Source organism: Chanos chanos, chromosome 4, assembly GCF_902362185.1.
Source record: "Chanos chanos chromosome 4, fChaCha1.1, whole genome shotgun sequence".
Taxonomy (NCBI): Eukaryota; Metazoa; Chordata; class Actinopteri; order Gonorynchiformes; family Chanidae; genus Chanos; species Chanos chanos.
In genome coordinates, this window is record NC_044498.1 from 8,671,340 (window position 1) to 8,692,420 (window position 21,081).

Consider the following 21,081-nt stretch of genomic DNA (forward strand, 5'->3'; position numbering starts at 1 on the left):
GATATTTTTGCGTATAGTTGAAGTCTTTATAGGTGTTTAGCGGTGAAAACGACTGCTTGTCGTGTTTGTTTGTGTACTTCATTGTTGGTGTTGTTTAGAAAAAAGTGGTACATTAAACTTTCCCTCCGTTAAGGGAAGTTTCATGAACTTTCTGCCCTCCGGGAATCTACCATCGGGTCCCCTTGACGAAGAATGTTACAATAATAAAGGACGGGGTTATGTTAAATGACAGTAAATCACTGCACTGCATATGGATCTTTTAGTAGGACTATTGTTCAATAAACTTGTTTTATCCAGCAAAAAGGACATATGTCTAAAGTTTTCCGTGGTGAAATACACTGCTTTTCTCCGGACAAACTCATCGAAGAAGTCTGCGCCCCCTGTCGATAATTATTCAGGGCTGAAAGTATTGGTGTAGTTCTCCAAACTTGAACTTCTTTGCACCCGGAAATGCCGAAGTCATCTGATTTGTAATCGTTTGTGAAACGTGAGACTGTCACTCGCAAGGGACTTGCATCAACGTTTCTGAACAGCGAAGCATAAGTTCGGTTGGAAACATAACGTGTGTACGATAATGGCAGTTTGGGAGACAATAGCTGGATGGATGTGGTACAGTGCGATATTCATCCTTTCGGCAGTTTTAATACTTTTTGCTTGTTACTGTCTTTACATCAAATATGTACATCAGAAATATGATCACATACCTGGACCTCCGAGGGAAAGGTAAGGTCATATGACAATTTAAATACATTGTCCCAGGCGAATTCAGATTCTTTTAATCATTTTTATACACCTAAAATGAAAGCGGCACTATATTTAATGGAGTTTGGACAAATAAAAAGACCTTGCCTTTCGTCACTGCATGTTTTGATGTCCCATCTCAGTTTTCTGCTTGGGCATGGGCCGATATTTGTGGAACAGACGAAAAAGAATACAGTTCTACACGAAAAACTCCTGGAATGGTAAGTACACATTCATTTCAAACCTTACCCACACTAACAAGTGAATGTTCACGTCGGTACAGGCAACAGTCAGCAGAAAGAGCGCATAAAACACCTAAAACACCGGGAACAACGAACAATCACTTATTTTCTCTGGAAAGTTCTAAGTTTATATCAGCATTTAATGTTCTTGGTCTGTAAATTAAATGTAACTTTAAAGATCACAGCACAATGATTTTTTCTCCCTACCAGCATCACATAAATGATTTAGGGTGGTCAGACAGTTCTGACCGCTGTCGCAAAGAGAATGGCCGTAGGAAGTAACAACGCACATTATCTGTCATTTCTTATATGAGAGAGACCTGATACCTTGAGTTTAGTGTTTTCCTCCTCTGTTAAAGGACAGAAAAATATGGCCCAGTGTATCGCCTAAATTTTCTACACTACGTAACAGTAATGACCGTGGACCCCGAGGCAACAAAGGTAAACACTTTGGCTTGATGCCTATGATTTAGATACCAGCTGTGTTACAGCAAACTCAAGATCTTTCAGTGCTCTTGTGCATCCTCTCTAGGATCTTGTGCTCTGTTGTGTTGTTGCAGGAGATCCTCATGTCACCAAAATATCCTAAAGACCCAACAGTCTACAAGCGTCTCTTCAACTTGTTTGGACAAAGGTAAGGTCTTGATGTAGCTTGTCCTATCTCTGTTATCAGACATGTAATTCATAGTGAAAGTTATCATCAGTCCCAAAACCTGGCTTGACTTGTTGGCTCCAAACCTTGTTTTTAGTCTTATAGAGGGTTCATTCTGGACAGTTAAGCAGATGGCCACAACAGACAGAATAGCAGCAATGGCAGTTAATTAACCAAAATAAAATTTTCAAACCAACATTTATTTCCAACATACTACTTAAGTCTAAAAAAGAACATCCAAGTTCTTCCCTCTGCAAATTAAACTGTCTGCATGTCAAACACATTTGTAAGTTTATCCAGTGTGGCTCAATGTGACAAATCATGGCTGACAGTCTGTGCACATTGGCACTGTCAAGTAACAGGACTGTTACTAGTATTTGAGAACAGCAAAAATGAAGTCATTAACTTTTAGTATTTAAGTTTGCTCAATACTCCAACTAGCTCCAACTAAAATTTAGAAATGATGTTTGGGTTGAGGTTGGGTTTGGTCACGTTGGCTGAACAATAACTAGACAGCGAGCATTTGACTTTTGAACTACTAATTAGGACGGGCTAGCCTAGCTGACATAGTGTTTCAAGTTCTTTTTAGTGAAAATAGTGTAAAAATAAATAAAAATGATGGACCTGCTGTCTGTGTTGAGCTATTGTTGTGTTTTTGTAGTAAAATGAATGAGGCACATGGAGAAACAGCCACCCTCAACTAGTGTCTTTACTTAATCTCTTATTCTCTCCTTCTTAACACTTATCATTACTAAGTCATAGCGCCACCTACAGTATAGTAAGATATACCACATATCCCCACTTTTTTAAAGAACACGTCAAAGATTGACACGACAATGCATTGCAAGCATTAAGTGCTTCATGAAAACAGGACGGTTTCAGTATAGTAAGATATAACACAACATGGACTACAGTCTCAGTGTTGTGACATATACCACGTATAACAAATATCAGCACAGTACAGAACAAGCATTAAGTGCATTATCAAAACAGATCATTGATTTTTTTTTTTTAAAAGAGTGCACTTTTCTCCCCTTTTTATCAACGGTGTCTATGTCATATAGTCCTTGTGCCACTCAGGGGCACGAACAGTTCTCAGCAGCAACAGGTGTACATGTGACAGTGTAGTCTAAAGGGCAAATGTGCCTCCTCAGGATGATGGGGAGTCAAAGGCACAGTTGGGGGGCCAAGGCAGGGAGGGGCAAGATGACTGGCATTCCAGACTTTACCATCAGAGAGGTGGCAGGACCCATCCGTCCAATGATCTGCAACGGTTTTGTAAACTTGTAGGAGCCTGCAGAATTTTCACAGATCATATTAATGTACCAATATTTTCTGAATTTGGAGAGAGAATGCAGAGCACCATTCTTGACAGATTAAAACCATCTGTGGATATAGCAAATGATGCAATAGTTTGCAAAGAACAACAATTCTATCACAAAATGAGATAATGAGGTAATCATGTACTATATTTATGTCGATTAGCAGGGATGGACTGGGAGTAAAAAACAGCCCTGAACTTTGTCCCAAATAGCCCACCACAACCAGCATGCATACACACAGCCCTTAGCAGGGTTGTCATGGTACTGTCTCACAATACTATACCAGTCAGGGTATCGCATTCACAATAGCAAGTAACAATACCACTGATGATGATTGGAGGCTGTGTTTATTATTGTAAGCTCTTATATTATCTACTAAAAGTTATTTTAGACACAGGGTTTATGTATGTATAATTGCCTATAATAGCACTTCATATGGTGTACTCCATGCAGATTTATATCAATTTAATATTTGTTTTATTGTAACTAATGTACTTACACTTTTGTTTCATATGAATGAACAACAGTAATAATAAAAAAAGTGTTAGACATGTAGGAAATAAATAATACTGTAATAAAGTAGGGGGGGAAAAAACTGACAACAACAGCAATATGAAAACAGGTAAGACATGTTGGAAACAAAACAGTGTCCTAGAGTTAATAAAAGGCTCTCTTACAAAGACACATTTTGAGAAGAGATTTAAAAGATGACATCGATCCTGCAAGCCTCAGAGTCTTGGGCAGGGAATTCCATAGCTGACCGCAAATACCTGGTCACCTTTAGTCTTGAGCTGAGACTTCGGGACAGCCAGCAGAACCCTGCCTGGTGACCTGAGGCTGTGCACTGGCTCATAGAGGAGCAGCAATTCAGCAATGTAGCTTGGAGATAGACCATGAAGTGCCTTAAAAGTGATCGGTAAAATCTTAAAATCAATGCTAAAACTTACTGGTAACCAGTAAAGGGAGGCTAAAAACAGGGCGTATGTGATCTTGTCCTCAAGTGTTTGTTAAAAGTCTAGCAGCTGCATTTTGTACCAGCTGAAGGTGTGAGGTAGATTTTTGGCTTAAACCTGAGTAAAAGAATTGCAGTAATCTAGCCTATATGAAATAAAAGCATTGATGACCTTCTCAAGATCAGGCTGAGAGAGAAAAGACCTGATTTTTGAGATGTTACGTAACTGATAAAAACATGATTGCACAACAGATCTGTTGATCGTAAAAGAAATATGTCAAACTGTGACTTTTTTTTGCATGGGTAGTCATTTAGCCATTTGAAACATTTTCAGGAACAAATGTAAATTAATTAGTTAAAAAGTTAATTATTTTTGATAGGGATTTCACATTATTTATTATATATAGGTTTGAGATCCAGAATTGTCATTTGTTTTTACTCCACAACACTGTAGTCAGTCTGCATGTGGATTATGAAGACCTCTTGTGGTCCATTGGTCTTGCTTAGATAAACCTCTTAGCTTGATCAAGTGATGATGGGTTCATCTTCATGGTTGTTTTGAAGAGCTGAAAGAATGGGTTGATGCTGCAAGAGCAGGCTGAAGTTTCCATGTTAATCCAGACCTGTCATGTGATCCCTCTCATAGGTTTCTTGGAAATGGACTTGTGACAGTCGCAGACCATGATTTGTGGTACAAACAGCGTAGAATCATGGACCCTGCCTTCAGCAGCTCGTGAGTCCTCCCCCTACCTTTCTGTAACTGTCATTGGAAGTGCTGTTGACACCTGGATGACACATCATAATTGGCAGGTATCTGCGGGGTCTAATGGGCATCTTCAATGAGAAGGCTGAGCGTTTGATGGTGAAACTGGCAGAGATGGCTGACAAACAAACACCAGCCCACATGCACGGCTTAGTGAACTGTGTAACTCTGGATGTCATCACAAAGGTTTTTGACCTCTGTCCTTTTTTGTCTTGGATTCTTAATGCTTTTGGGTATATGTCCTAAGGCAGAAAGTTGCAATACACATTGTGCTAATTATGAACTACTTCATGCCACTTACATGCTTGTCACCATTTAAGCCTTCTTGTCAGCAAGGGGATTTTGTTACTATGGTATATTAACTAATATTTCTGATAGGAAATTGGCCAGTTTTTTTATATAAATATACAAATTTTCACCATTGTGTTCTTATTTGAAGACAACTCTGTCAATGGGGATTTGCTGTATCCCACTGACTCTGGTGGTCGCTGAGTTTCCATAGTTAGCATCATTAGATCAACCACTCTATGCACCTACTATTTTATTCTTCCAGGGCTACAAAGGCGTCAAGCTGCCTCAAATGTCTTTCAGATTTCACAAATGTCAGGCTCATGGTTCATGTAATGTCGTTATCCACCTCTTGAATATGTCATTTTCTGGCCATATCCACAGGCGGCCTTTGGAGTTGATTTGGACATGGTGAAGAATAACAACCTTCCCTTCCCAAATGCCATAGAACTTTGTCTGAAGGGCATGGTATACTACCTCAGAGATCCAGTGTATGAGGTAAAGGACATCCAGTTAAAACAGAATGATCAAGCAATGTTATTACCCAATATCAATCCATTAGAGGTGTAACTGCTGTTGCATGCCTGTTTCAAGTTTTTACCATGGAACAGGAAGGTTGTGCAGGACATCAAGGAGGCAGCCCAGCTTCTCCGTAGAACAGGGAGGGCCTGGATAAATGAGAGGAAGAAGGCAATGGAAAATGGTGAAGATGTCCCTAAAGACATTCTCACACAAATCCTCAAATCAGCTGGTACGTGGCACTCAATGTGGTGTAAAGATACCAAGAAGGACTCCACTTCTCCAAGACAGGCACACAAAAGCTCGTCTAGACTTTGCAAAAGTATTTGGTCATCCGACCACAGAAGTATTTGGTCGTCCGACCACAGAATTGATGACCAAACGCTTTCCTCTCTTCTGTCTTGGACAAATGGAGTCCTCCTTGGTCGGCCTCCATGGAGACCAGTGTTGTGCAGTGTCCGCTGGAGTGTCTGCCTTGAGATGTTGGTACCAGAATTGCTCATATTCATCAGGGTGGCCTTGGTGGTGACTTTTGGCTTCTTTTTGGCCTCTCACACTGCCATTCATGCCATAGCAGGGGTCACTTTTGGTGTCTTACCCCCGCCCTTTGAGATTTTTTACAGTGTGGAACTCCTTGCACATTTAGGTTATGCTTTGTACTGTGGCAATTGGCACTTGAAATACTTGGATATGGCTTTATAGTCTTTCCCCGTCCTGTCAGCAGCCACAATGTGCGACTGGGGGTCCTCACTAAGCTCTTTGGTTTTAGCCAAGACTTGCCATTGACTAGTGTCTGACTAGAGAACTACTGTATGAGCTGTTCTCAATTTATAGTTGATTAGAATGCTAGAACATGGTAGAAATTACCAGGACCATTTAGAATGGTATAGGAACTTGCATTTTCTCAAAGATTTGTGATGATTTCAAGGGGTATGAATAATTGTGGACATTTTTGGGCATTTTTAGTAAAAATATCAAAAAACATAAAAATAGTTCAAACAGACACAATGTCTTACCATCTTTTGCCACTTGTCTATGTCATTTCCATCCAGATGAAACCCATTGGTAAAATTCACTATAAATCCAAATACGGCGTGGGTATGAATAATTTTGGATGTATGCCGTTGGTATTGGAAATATTCAACCCCCAACCTCAAAAGACGTTATAGTGATGTGACTCGAGGTTAATGAAAATATATGACAAAAAGCCTCATTAAACAAGAACAAAAAAAATATTTATTGACGCATATTTGAGTTATTTTGAGAAAATAAAAGGACTTAACTTTGAGGTCAAATGAAAAGTGTAACTCTTTTCACAAATGTGAATGTGCACTACTATTCAACCCCCAGCTTCAGTACTTTGTGGAGCATTCTTTAGTCTTTATAAGTTCTAAAAAGTGTTTTTGGTAAGTGCTGACAAGCTTCTTACACCTCTCTATTGGAATGCTTGGCCATTTTTAATGTGCAAAAGCCTATAGCTCATTGATGTTTGATGGCTTCCATGCTGCAACTTGATGATTGATACCATTTGGGTGTAGAAAAATGGGTTTATAATGCCTTCAGTATCACCTTTGTGTAGGAATTTTGCACTTTTTTCCAAATCTAGGGCATTATAGAAAATCAGTGGGCGTGCAGTACAAACTTTACTGGTTCAGTCACACTGAGACCATGTTTGTCTTCTGTCCTACATGGTTTGGTGAGTCTAGGAATTAGAGCCTGACCGATACATAGGTGTGCAGATATTATCGTAGTTCGTAGTTTACTTCTAGTAAGTAAACAAACAATGGTTCTATCATTTCTCCCTTGTCCTAAAAATTTTCTGGCAACATCGCTTACAGCAGCTTATAACGCTATCCATTGCTAAATGAGGTTACCCACAAAGAAGACCGCTAACGTGAATTCGTGGTTAGACAATAGCGTTTTTCTTATTCTGCCTAAATGAAGCAACCGTAAATATATCTGCTTCTCTTATGTCTGTAGTTATAGTTGGTGCATTGGAAATTAGTTAGGACTGCGGAATCTCTTGCCATCTTCCGCAGGAAACTGAAAACCCACCTCTTCAGGACCCACCTGTCCCCCACTGCCTAACCTCCCTTTCTTTATATATCTATATATATATGTATATATAAAAAATGCTAATCTTGTCTTGTATTTGTGTTTGTCATTCACTGTCAAAGAATTCCAGGAGCGCAATACGAAGGGTAAATTAATGCACAGCCTTATTGTGATCTCTCTTGATGAGGTAATAGGATCTGACTGGTGCACTTATTGTTAGTCGCTTTGGCTAAAAGGCTAAATAACAAACTGTAAATTGCAAACTGTAATTATTAAACCAGAGGGGACACGTAAATAAACGTTAGTTGCACAAGTATCTAACATGGCTTGGTAACCAAACAATCGAACTTCTCTTTCAAATGTGCAGCATGAAATCCCAAAGTCCTTGTTGCAGACAGTCACGTAGTATTAGATGCATTCAACGGCAGTGTTTATTCCAGGTCACTGTCAGTTTACTGCATAGTCTAATGGCATGTTGAGGACTCTTAAATAACTACACACAACAAATGTTAGGGTAAATCTTTGTTTATGTTATGGGTTTCTGAAAAAAAAAAAAAAATATATATATATATATATATATATATATGTATATGTATATATGTATATATATATTGGCCGATATATCATTATCGTTTTTTTAAATCCTCAAATATTGAAATCGGTATTGGTCTTAAAAATCCTGTATCGGTTGAGCTCTACTAGGAATAGTTATTTTTGAAGATATTAATGCCCAAACATGGCATCCCAGAAAAGGCGTTTTTGAGAGTGTAAAAATGAAAAAATGTCAAAGCCCAAAAAAAATATAAAAACATTGGAATTGAACAGAAATACTTTGCTTTACTTTGAGAATAAAGTCATAATTTCAGAAGAGGATTAGAAGAACAGCCTGCTGCAATGTGGTGCTGATGTGCCAAAAGATTAAGTACTGTATTTCATTATTTGTGAAACCTATACTAAAGTACAACTTCACAAGAAGCTCCACATTCTTCATTTTAACACAGGCGACAGGCTGCTCCTCTTATATTTCGCCTCTAAAATAACTCGTAGCCTAAAATTACGACTTTATTCTTGTAATATTACGACTTTTTTCTTCTAAAATTACGACTTTATTCTCGTGCCAATTTCCTCCAAGTCCATGTGGTTCTTTCCTCGGAATAGACACAGTTTCTTGCACAGTCTTTTCAAAATCCAGATACTTATGATAATGTGGTGCCGATGTGCCAACAGTTTAAGTATTTCTTTATTTGTGAAACCTGTACTAAAGTATAACTTCACAAACTGCTCCTCATAGGAGATTAGCCTACGTTAGCCCTGGCAGTGTGGTTACTAGCTAGTTCACCCACACGCTGTGTGCACTGCTCAGTCAGCCTGTGTGTCACACGGTTGCGTCCTTCAATTAGGGTGAGTGGTGGCGAGGTTCACAGTGTTCACATAGGCATTTATTAGTTTAAAGTTTAGTTCATTGATCTGAGTGTGGATTAGGAACTCAGTATTAGTTTTAAAATTATTTTCTGTTCAGTGATGATTAGGGTTATACATATGTATTGCTGGGTTTCTGAAAACCATAAACCAGTCTTACATTTAAGTGTTCATAATTATTATAATAGTTCACTGAAGAACACTTAACGCTTTAATATCCTAAAATTAGAAGTGTTATTAAAAAAACAGGATTGTTACACATATTTCCACTTTTATTTGAATACAAATACAGATACAAATAATTTTGCTGCCTCAACAAATACAGATACAAATACAAATACTGAGCTCTCTGCACACCCCTAGTAAGTATGTATGTATGTATGCATGTATATATGTATATCGTATGCATATACCACTTACCAGCAAAAGCCCTTCAAGTAATTTAAATTCTGAATGAAATTCTCTGCTGAAATATCTCATTTTTCCCAACAGAGGAGACTAAATTTGATGATGATAGTCAAGAACTTATGCTGGACAACTTTGTGACGTTCTTTATTGCAGGTGAGGCTTTAATATATATATTTATTTTTTCTTTGTATAAATATTGACATATACCATGGAAAATAAACAGTCAGTGTGGTAACAGTATTGTTGAACAAAATGTCTTCTTCTTCTTCTGCTGCTGCTGCTGTTTTTGCTTTCGCTTCTTCTTTTTTCCTGTTTGAAGGACAAGAAACAACAGCCAATCAGCTGTCGTTTGCCATCATGGAACTTGGAAAGCATCCAGAGATAATGAAAAGGTTTGAGATGTTTTAATTAATCAATTTCTTTTTTTGCACAGAAGGGGATAATTCTTCTGTGTTTCAGTTGGAAGGTGTGTAAATCTTTCCATCTTGAATTTGATTTATTTGTCAAAGAACCACAAAGAGGCACCTCTTCCAAGTAGGGCCAGTAGACTTCAGACAACTTCTGATGCTATACCGTGAGGTGTGTTTTGTGTTGGCTCTTCTCTAAATCTGTGTGACCATTAAGGCTTAAGGCAGAGGTGGATGAAGTTCTTGGGAAGAGACAAGAAATCTTGTACGAGGATCTTGGAAAACTAACTTATTTGTCTCAGGTAAGTTGGCTAACGTTTTTGAACAGTAACGTTAATGATGCATACGTCAATGCAGGTCATTTTTGAAACGCCTATACCCTTACCTATACCCTTGCCAGAGATTTTGTTACAGTGGCTTTTATGACAGTTTACTCAGCAAACGGTACTTTATTACCAAAACAATCAACACAGGTGGCAAAAGGTCAAAATCCAAAGACAAACAGAGTTCGTCGCCGGGAATTCAATAAGGAGCAGGCAGACAGTTCAAAGGGCAGACAACGACCAGATCCAAGGACAGACAAAAAGTGAACGCACAGGTACAGGCAATCAGGAAGTCAGAAAATCCAAAATAAATTAAGTGATAATCAAGATCAAAAAGATCAAGCAGGAGTAAAAAAAAAAAACCCACACAAAACCAACAGAGTACCAGTGAGAACAAAACACAGAAAATGGTGAGACAAACTGACAAACACTGGTGAAAAACTGGCAGACTTAAATAGGCAGAGGGCAATCAGGGAAAAAGGAACAGATATGGGAGGTATTGGGTAGTAAATGTGGGGGAGGAGTCAGGAGCACATGACAAAAATAAACAAACAGCACATGGTAAAGAAAACAAAACAAACCTACAAGTGTCAACACTGGCAGAGAAGTGTCAACACTGGGTGACAAAAAGCAAGTTTCAAGAGGGAGTGCTGACACAACCTTTGTATTACCACATTAGTTACATTAGTAATAGTACTATTAGTATGTGCTGACTTGGTGTGAGCCACTTGGTGCAATGGGTCTTTTCTGCAGGTGTTAAAGGAGACTCTCCGACTATATCCAACTGCCCCAGCGACGTCTCGCTGGGTAGCTGATGACATGGTCATAGATGGGATCAAAATCCCTGGAGGATTTGTAATTATTGTGAGTATCCACATTTTAATATTAAATTTGATATTGATTCTTAATTAATTTTTTTTCTGCTGTACTCATAGCTTATAACTCATACAAACGTCTAACTCATACAAATTAATTTTTTTTTCTACATTTATTTACACTCAGTAGTACCTATTTTAAGAAAAATGTGAAAAATGTTTTGTTTATGGAATAAAAACTCAGTAAAACTATCTTGGTTAACTCATCTTGATTTAACACAGTAGTGTTGAGGTACATCAGTACATTTAGCTCATGGAGTATCGTTAAACGTTCTGCTACACTGAAGAATGCATAGAATCTAGTGCTGTCCATTCTTACAGTCAAATCAAATGTATCAAATTACTGATTGTGCTCTGTAATGTTTCTCCTTTTTATTACTCCTTGCAGTTTGATACATATGTAACAGGTAGGATGGACAGATTTTTCAAAGACCCACTGACGTTTGACCCAAAGAGATTTGACCTTAATGCTCCCAAGTAAGAGAAAAGCTCATTTCAAGTTCTGTATTTGATATATGATTTCATGTTCTTTGTATGAATGTATGGTATGTGTATATTTGATATATATTTGATTATTTTGCTTGCTTCTTTGTGTTATTGAAGGCCTTACTTCTGTTACTTTCCATTTGCACTGGGCCCACGGTCATGTCTCGGCCAAGCCTTCTCTCAGGTGAGAAGACATCCCTTAAAGACGCACAGGAACACATACATGATGTGTCCACTAAACTGTACTTGATTTTGTGTTGCACTGACTTTTCTGTAATAATGCCTTCCCCTGTGTTTGTGAGCAGATGGAGGCTAAGGTTGTGATGGCTAAGCTGCTGCAGAGGTTTGATTACTCTCTGGTCCCAGGTCAACCCTTAGACATTGAGGATATTGGAACTCTGCGACCCCGGGGTGGAGTGATTTGCAGGATGAAACAATGTGATTAAAACTGAAGAACTACTAGAACAACTTAGCTGGTCTCTTCAGGAATCATAATACCTAAAATATTATTTAACTCTCTTATGCAGATAACAATCATAGTGTTTGTAATTGTAGAGAATCCTCATTATCGGTAACAAAAAGATCATCATACATCACAAATTGTTAATGAATGTACTATCTTGTATTTTAACATATTAGGAACAGTAGAGTATTATTAATATTGCTCAGAATAGACTCTTGGCATTTTGTTTGACAAACAATCTGTGTACATTTTGAGATCATAATACTGTCTCCAATTTTGTTAGTGATTCATCATTTCTCTATTCCTGGTATCAAATCTCATTGGCTTTATGCTGATTAAAGTTACAGTATGATCCTATGATTTAGATGTCTTGCATTCCTTGACAATGTCAATATTAATTATTTTTGGTGGTCATTGTACATGTTACACACATAGTCTTAAATGAATTTTAGTTATTTTCCTCTTCTTTCTGATATGTTTTATGAAGTAGTAGACCTTCTTTGAGCGATGGCCACAGTATCTCTTGTGTTCGAAAAGATGTGTATACTAGGCCCCAGCGAGGATCGAACTCGCGACCCCTGGTTTACAAGACCAGTGCTCTAACCACTGAGCTATGGAGCCGCTTGTTGTGAAGCGCCGTGGAGTGAAGTTTTTATTTAGATCTTACATTGATATTCGACGTTATCTGTTCTCCAGTGACATTTTTTAAAATTAATTTATACTCAGAATTTATAACGTCTTTCCACTGTGGTTTGGTGACAACAATAACAACCAACGCACGAACTAATAAGCAAAAACAGTGTGGTCGAGGTATGATTAATGCACCAAATATTTGAAAGCAGTTCCACGAATTCGATGTCCCATAATCATTTCAAATGTATCCACGAAATAGCTGACTTTTTGTCACAAACTGAGTCAATACATTTTGCTTAATTCATATTGTGGCATGCATACAGGCCGAGGTATAAAGGCTTTTGGCCACAAGATGGCGATACCCTCTCACTGTTCTTTTCACTCAAGTGTCGGAACTCACGCTCCGAGAAGGTTTAAAATGAGTGTTCGTTATAATTGTATGCGTAGAGCCCTTTCAAAATTTACAAAGAATGCTTGCACAACTGCATTAATATTCCCTTGTGTACATCTCCATGCCAGTGAATTTACGGTCAAAAAAGGGAGCAGCGTTCCTATATCTGAACTGAGGTCACTGAGAAATTGAATATACATCAATTTTCACACTTCGCTTGTAGATTGCGGAGGACTTAAAAAAACTGGCGTGATATTTTTCAACAAAAGTAAAATAGTTTGGCCACTTAATTACATTCTCTTAGTATGTATTTGGCTGAGCCTTCACTGCATGTTGAGTTGGATGCGTGAGCTTTCATCAAATGCAAAACATAGAAAACATTATGTGTGAAGTGCTATTCCATTTTAATTTGAAGATGGTCTTAGATGGTTTTGAGGTAGTATGATGTCCTTTTGACAAAAATTGTTAAACATTCAAGACAACTATTGTCTTATAAAATTTGTAATGTGTGGACGGGAACCAAATGACGAACTATCTTCTTCCATTTACTGCTGTCTCTAAAAACATTGATACAATTTTGTGTTTAAGTGAGCTGTGTGATGGACGAATTGGTATTGTGTACTGTTTCTTTAAGAAGGCAGTGCCTAATTTCGAGGAGGCTTTCCTTGCGTCTTTCATCTTACTACCTGCTCGGATTGTATTCCTTCGTCTTGATTGGCCATCTTCACCAAAATCTTTATGGATAATTACAAACCAGTCCTTGGACGCGGGGGAAGAACCTGCTAATTTCAAATTTGTAAAGGTTCTAATCCGTCAGTGTGCATCGTGTCGAGCATGAAGATTCAGGATTGACCGATTTTATACCTGAAAATCGTCATTAATTTCTTGAATGGTTCCATTTGTCTGATATAATCAAAAGTTTCTGGGGCTGCCCAGTTCTCTTACTGATGTATGTATTATATGTTAATATTTTTATTTCCGAAGCGTTCTTGTGCGAAGGTCGATTTTGCACACGCAATGGGCTAGAGACATTTGCGGAACACCGATACTGACATCTAGCAATGCTGGGATGCCACACAGTGACTGAGTTGTGACTGGTGAGTTACAGAATTTTACAAAGTGGGCTGCTAAGGATTTTTCTCATCACTCAAACATTTTCCGCTGAGAACTGTAAAGGAGCGGCTTTGACTATCGCTGGGGTTACACTGGGAAAATGATAGGCTCTGCATTGGTTCAAACGTGCCTTTCAGACATACAGGCTAATCTTTTAATTGACCTCTTTTAATGCGATTCTTTCGAAATTCTAGTATCTATGTACCATGTTATTAGTATATTTCTCGCTCGCCATTTGATATTAGCGCGATGTGACGGTTAGCACTTGCTTAACTATACTGCCGAACATTTCTAAACATCAAGCAATTCGAATTAGAGGTTTTGTCATGGCAAAAAATTGCCCAGACGCATCAAAGGATGACCTTAGCAAGGTTTCTGATGAAGAACTGCTGAGATGGAGCAAAGAGGAGTTAGTGAGAAGGTTGAGACAGGTTGACGGAGAAAAGATGAACTTGATGATCGAGCATGGGAACATGATGAAAGACGTCAATCGAAGACTGCAGGTGCACCTCCATGAGATCCGCAATCTGAAAGAGGTCAATCAAAAACTGCAGGACGACAACCAAGAGCTCCGAGAGCTGTGTTGTTTTCTGGACGACGACAGACAGAAAGGCAAAAAACTGTCGCGTGAGTGGCAACGTTTCGGCAGGTACACTGCCAGCGCCATGTGGAAAGAAGTAGGCATCTACCAGCAGAAGCTGAGAGAGCTGGAGGCCAACCAGGAGAGTGTAATGCGAGAAAACACAGAACTGAAAGAAATCATCCTCATGCTGGACGACGAGCGGAATGGCGCGGGTTCGAGAAGTTCTATTGATAGTCAGTCCAGCCTGTCCAATCTGAACGGGGGAACAGGTGCTGTTCGGGATGTGGGGGACGGCAGTAGCACTTCCAGCGCAGGCAGTGCAGGTAGCCCAGATCATCACCACAGCCACATACACAAAACCGTGGAAACCAAAATGGGCAGCACCATGAGGAGGTCAATGGACGATCTCTCGGCACCTCATCATCACAGAAGCATCCCCAATGGTCTCAATGGTGAGTCTAGTCATGCACTGAACTCCTGGAGAAGGCTCAGTAGAACTCTCACCTTAATGTCACCACTCAGCAAACCCGAACTCACTGGCTGTGAGGCTAATTGTTAAAAATTAAAAGTCGTCCTTCAGTTGGTGTATATCAGAAACAATTTCAATGCATCTGTGACTTAACATAAAGGACCACATGACTGGCAACATTTCACCATTTGCTAACTGTAATACCATGAGACAAATTCATCATAGTGTTCAATTAACATCAGAAACATTTGAACTGAGATCATAAACTGAGACTAGATGTCACCAGAATAAGCAGTTGACCTGAATGTAACTAAATTGGCTCAGAGCACGCATCAGTGACCAGTTGCTTTGTGTATCACCTTGCATAGACAATTGTTATGTTTTAGGCTAAATGGCCAATGCATATGTTGTTCAATTTTACACTTATTGCCAAATGCATGTTACTGCTGTGTTGTTTAGCATGGACCTTGCCCAACACTTGAAAGAATCATTCTGGCTTTTCACGCTGACATTGGATTAGGGCATTTATTACGGGTGAGGCAAACAAGTTGATACATGGATTAATTTAATAATTGACATTTGAGAACATCAAGAAATGACTCCACAAAGAGCTGCAGCAGGTTTTCTGTCCGGTTGCAGTCCTCATTTAGATCTGGATTGCCTGGAATCATGACATTTGAGAAAGGGTCAATCTTATTCACTTCACAAAGCAGGAACTTTTGAATGTACTAATTATTCTTGTTATCTTTGGTGGCTTGATGAAAAGCAGTGTGACCTGGTTAGCAGACGGTGTAAAAGCATTGAGCAGACCAAAGATCATTACCTCCGCTGTTAAGCCCTAAATACCCAGATGAGCTGACTGCTTGATAAGATCCCATAATGAAATAGGATGTTTAGCCTGGCTTAAGCAGCACACACTTAAAGCATTACATTTGCTGATAAATGATCAATTTCGCACAATGTTTTATAACAGATACATCAAGAATGTGAGGTCCAGTGCAGTGGGTGCTACAGGTTCCGTTGTTTCTCTCTTTCACATCTGGCATGAGTTGCAGTTCTAAGAACCCTGAAGCCCTAAGGGCAGATACAGCTTAATCTGCTCTAAAACGCATCATTGGCCATCTTTGCGGTGTTGCGTAATGCCAGAACTTGACCAAACCCCCCCCCCCCCCCCCCCCCCCCCAAAAACCCTCTTTGTTTTGAAACGTCGCCTCTTAGTGACACTACGGCGTTCCCCTTCTAAAGTCCTGCGAATTCATGCAGATTCATTATCTAGAAGTAACGAGTCTGAGGAGTGTACTCATAAATATACTGCCATACCACACTGCTTTCCTCTCCTTAGAGATCAGTTAATTTCCTGTATCTGCAGTTCATCAGTTTTCACTCTCTCTAGTTCTGATTCACTCCCTGCCCAAGTTAATCAATAGGAGGCGGGTTTTCTTTTTTTTTTTGGTCAGGGTAATGTCCCTCAGGGCTGTTTCTGTATGCATGTGTGTGGTCTAGTGTAGTTTTATTGTGTGGTCTGTGGACTTACTTCAACTTTACTGGCTGTGTGTATCGTGGGGCGCTCAGAGACTTTCACAGACACACATGAGGAGTAGCACAGAGGTGTGTAAAGAGTTACTGTGAATTATGTGTGTGTGTGTGTGTGTGTGGGGGGGGGGGTGTTTAGGTTGAGAGAGATGGCGTGAAGTGATTGAGCTCAGTTTTGACCCAGTGAATAATTTCCCTGCCTTTCTGTACTCTGTGGGCCCCTTTAGGAGTAGGCATGCATCAATCCAGTTACCTCTCCGGCCAGATGTACAGATGGTCGTCCACTAATCACTCTGGAAAAAACAGGTTCATGTTTCACTATAAGCATGGCATGAATGTAGGCCAAACCACAGAAGAGATTTACGCAGTGCATAACAGAACGAATGTGTTAATTGATCAGTGATAAAGTGGCAAGGGTGCAGAATCTTAATTAAGCACCTTTAGATGAGCCCAATGCCAGTAAGCCTCTGGTATGTAATTTCCGATGTTTTGGAATTAAAAGTGGTAGTACTGGACTATATATCTGGACACATCTCATTGCAGTGTCACAGTGTGTGTCCTTCTTCATTACAAAATTCATCATTCATAATATACGTGTTGTACATGTTATAATCCATCAATTATCCCCCTAAACTCTTCTCAAAATCTGCCCAGAAACAGGATGTTATTAATGTTGAATAAACCAACTGTCAATCAAACATGAATGTGAATAAAATAACGTGATGTCAGCTAATATGTGTGAATGCTCTCATCACATACGGAATGTGTGATGAGATGACTCATGCAATAACACTCACTTTCTGACAACCGTGTGTAAAGCTCCCTCTCGATGTGTCCTGCTTTGGTTTATTCGAAACTTAAGTTCATTACACATGTAGACATCCACACACATCAGCATTCCATACTTCCCTTAGACCAGAGGTCCCACAGCAAGAGGAACCTGAACCATAGACAGAAACCAAAGGGAGCTCTGTATGGGTTCCAGTGGCTGGGAAAGCTAAAGAGGTGCTTGAGTCTTCTCTGACACCAAGCAGGGATCAATCCAGTTTGAGCGGTTGGTTGATAGGGAAAGGGAGTAGGTGGGCCATAAGAAGTTCTGAAAGGATCCCGCTGTCGAGGGTGATTAGATTTCATCGTGATAGAGGCAGACTTGTGGTGTTACATTTCTGAGCTGATGGTAACAGTCCTGATAGTGTTGACTCAGATCTCATCAATCCAGATCTCGTTTGAAGCTCTACAGAGTTACCTCATTGTTAAACCACAGACTCTTGGTCTGGCTTGGCAGCTTTTGGCTTTTGCTACATTTTTTGTGCTTGTGTGTCTGTGTTCACTTATTGTTGGCCAGGGGTCGGGTTTCACTCTCAGACCTAGTTTCTCCTAACTTGCTTCCCACAGTCATTTCCTGAATAAAGTATAAAAGTTCTGACTAGTGTTTGTTTGTGGTTGTACACTTGAGACGTGAAGCTTTTTCTTAAAAAAAAAAAAAAAAAACTTGTGTTAGTATGTGTATTCCAAACCAAATCCCCAAATTACAGTCCTTTTGATTTCGCACAGAGTCTTCAAAGCGATCCATGTTGGCATTACATGAAGATAGCGCGAAAAGCTGTGATTTCAGAATTCTTTTGTCAAAAGCCAGCCATAAATCTTCCTAAAGTAAATGTTTGCTTTTCTCCACTGAGTCCATTGATTTGCTGGGCTTGGATCATTACTCGTAATCCTCACACTGGTGTGCTAATTAGACAGGTTATGATTGTCTTTGACCTCTTGAGGGACAGTCTATATAGATGGATGGGTTTGCTGTGTCCGTCAGGCAAAGACATCCCATGTTTGCAGTCAGGGTGTACCAGTGATCAACAAACTAATCGTACGAGGTTAGAGACCACTTGTTTGAAACTAAAAATGGCAAAAAAAAAAAAGGGGGTTCCGTTATTTTTTGTAGAGAAGGGGTTAGGAAAGCACTTTCGTCCAAATAGAGATGAGTTGCTGTAAAAAATCAGGATTTCATGATCAAAACAATTGTTACAACTCTTACTCTTAGCGTAAAGTGTTTCCATTTCGTACCTAGAACATTTTACTTTTAAGCACCTCAAAATTTCATTCATAGTAAAATCACACTGATGTTTCAGTCTCACAAAGCCTTCAACAAAGCTAAAATAGAAAGTGAAAAGCTGAGATTTGAAAGACATACTGCTTGTGGCTAGGAACCAACAGCAGTGGTTTTCCAGAAATTAAAATTATGCAACCTTGTTCTCAACAGAAATTGCTTAAGTAATTACATCTTTAAGAACAGACATTAGTGTACACCTACATGATAATTGTTGGCTTAGAGTACTTCATATCTTTTTTGTGTTGTCTTTATTAGGGAACTGTGTTTGTTTGTGTGTATGTAGGCCTACGTAAGCTGGTGTGTACCGGTTTGATATGAAGAGTTATCACCATCTAGTTTGCTAACGGAGGCCCGGGGCCGTTCTTCTCAAAAGAAAAAGAAAGGAGTGACCAGGGTTAGGGGTATGAGTGATAATATGAAACCAGCCTTCCCGGTTTCTTGCACATCATAGAGTTTCCTTGCCAAAGTGTGAGTCAGAGGCATATAGCCGGACGACGCTTGTGTTTGGCACTCCTGTTTGTTCTAGAGTAACTGCCTCAGACCTCCCACGTGTCTTCCTGTAACCTTATTACAAATCTCTCACGGGTCATCAGTCATTAGTTTCCAGTCAGCCACTGCACTGACAGCAAAATGTGTTGATGCCTGCATGAATGTGTTTGCTGTAAGTATGGATGTGTTTCAACAAATGAACAGTGAACTTATTCCTCCACTAAATTGAGTTTTGGCTAGCTGTCCTGCAAACACACCCAGTGAATTATGGCTCTTTTTTTTTTTGTTGGGTGTCCAAATAAAAATTAAACCGTACATTTATCTGGAAAAAAAAATGAGCAAAGAATAGAAAGGACTTATTGCCGTGAAAGAGCAGCCAGGTTTTGTGTTTGTACTGCCCTTTTAAAATCATTCAGTTTATTGAGATTTTAGGAGTACTTTTTTTTTAACCCCTCTTGGTCTGTGCGGAGGCTGTATCAAAGGTGTGGCATTGTAACAGCTTACAAAAGTTACTTGCATAGCTCTGTTCTTCTTCATCATTCCATCTTATTTTCACATCCGGCGATTAAACATTTTCTAATAAGCGTGACACAAAAAGGGCCATGACTGGCCTTCTTCTGCATCAACAACCAAAAATCCCCGGTCATACCAGTTTTTTACACCATGGAATTTTATGTTGCATTTTCCTTAATATTTGCAATTTATGTGTTCCACTTCCTCACACACCTTGCTGGTAAAGGATATTGGAGGGGAAAGTTGTGAGTGGCTTCCACTGGTGGTAACTGTGTTTTACAAAACCTCTTCTAGAAGTTCCACACCTGTGGAAAAAAAGAAAGAAGTTTGACTTTGGTTTGACCACAGGAGGCAGGGTCTTAACCCTTACCCCAGGACATTTCTGGTCTTAGACAGCCAAGAGTCTCTCAGCTGGATGTTTTCAAACAGAAAGCCTGCCTGTCAGGAATACCAACATTCCCGGACAAACAATGACAGAAGTGGAACTCTCTTTCATCACGATGAAAAGACTGGGGGAGCAGGGAGGGGGGGGGGGTGTACTCAGTGAGAGAGCCTGTCTGATTCACTGCTCCGTCATCTCGGTGTGACCCACATGGATAGAATTCTTACACAGACAGAATGAGGAGAAAGTCCAAACCAGCCAGTCAGACATAGGAGTCTAGAGTTTCCTTAGTTGTAGCTGCGGCCCATATTATCCGTCACATTTGACTTTTGCCTGTGCAGGAGAAACGTTTTCACTCTTGCGAACAGTAGTCAAATCCTTCACCTTTTCAAAATGGTTACAAGCCTTCTCACCTTGGCTGTCAAGGAGAAGAGTTAATTAGCATATTTCATCATTTTAGGTTCTTCTAAGGAATCCCACAACTATGCAGGAACAGCCTCAAGTGCAGGGTGGAGATTCAAACTGAAATGTGTCACAGAGTTGTACTAAATGATTGCTACTACCACCACATTACTAACTTACAGTAATCCTTACCCACAGACTGCTATTAACGTTTGCTACTATCTGATAGTATCGCTATTGTTGCAAACACTCCTAATACTGCTACACCTACTGCCACTTCTACTTTACAGTAGTGTTGCCTTCACAAGCAAGCACTATTACAGGTACCACCACTTTATAGCAGAGTGACTATCACAAAGACTTCTGCTTTTACAACTACTGTGTTACCACTAGTTAGATGATGAAATGGAGGAACAACACATATGACCGGAGCTGTTTTCGCTGCTCTCTTTGACTTATTTGAATTTTCAGATTAGTTTCAGGGTTAAACCCTCTTGCCCCTTTTATGTAAATTTGCTAAGCTTTGCTAAACAGTCCAGTGGGATAGAATC

The 21,081-nt window shown here is 39.5% G+C and overlaps 2 protein-coding genes and 1 non-coding gene across 4 annotated transcripts in view; 2 read left to right on the forward strand and 1 right to left on the reverse strand.

The window, feature by feature from the left end:
- The first annotated feature begins 535 nt into the window (after positions 1 to 535).
- LOC115809776 (cholesterol 24-hydroxylase-like) lies at positions 536 to 12,250 on the forward strand. Its single transcript, XM_030771586.1, has 15 exons — positions 536 to 723; positions 885 to 962; positions 1,343 to 1,424; positions 1,544 to 1,617; positions 4,556 to 4,642; positions 4,720 to 4,858; positions 5,345 to 5,458; positions 5,555 to 5,711; positions 9,446 to 9,514; positions 9,681 to 9,753; positions 9,986 to 10,070; positions 10,845 to 10,955; positions 11,355 to 11,443; positions 11,570 to 11,636; positions 11,758 to 12,250. Exons 1-15 carry the CDS (start codon positions 575 to 577, stop codon positions 11,896 to 11,898), a joined length of 1,515 nt encoding a protein of 504 aa, XP_030627446.1. The 5' UTR covers positions 536 to 574; the 3' UTR covers positions 11,899 to 12,250.
- Positions 12,251 to 12,463: 213 nt separating this feature from the next.
- trnat-ugu (transfer RNA threonine (anticodon UGU)) lies at positions 12,464 to 12,536 on the reverse strand. Its single transcript has one exon. It is a non-coding gene; the product is annotated as a tRNA-Thr (tRNA).
- Positions 12,537 to 14,038: 1,502 nt separating this feature from the next.
- The window catches only part of ccdc85cb (coiled-coil domain containing 85C, b), a 32,231-nt gene continuing 25,188 nt past the window's right edge, over positions 14,039 to 21,081 (forward strand). For both annotated transcript variants that reach the window (XM_030771916.1, XM_030771917.1), the window contains exon 1: positions 14,039 to 15,087. In XM_030771916.1, coding sequence (XP_030627776.1) covers positions 14,379 to 15,087 — 709 coding nt within the window. In that variant the 5' untranslated portion in view covers positions 14,039 to 14,378. The remainder of the gene's footprint in view (positions 15,088 to 21,081) is intronic.

Bases quoted from the DNA above. Each gene is read 5' to 3' on its own strand.
- LOC115809776 (XM_030771586.1), top strand. From the start codon at position 575: ATGGCAGTTTGGGAGACAATAGCTGGATGGATGTGGTACAGTGCGATA. The intron at 963-1,342 runs GTAAGTACACAT...CCTCTGTTAAAG, and splicing joins CACGAAAAACTCCTGGAATG to GACAGAAAAATATGGCCCAG. The intron at 5,712-9,445 runs GTACGTGGCACT...TTTTCCCAACAG, and splicing joins ACAAATCCTCAAATCAGCTG to AGGAGACTAAATTTGATGAT.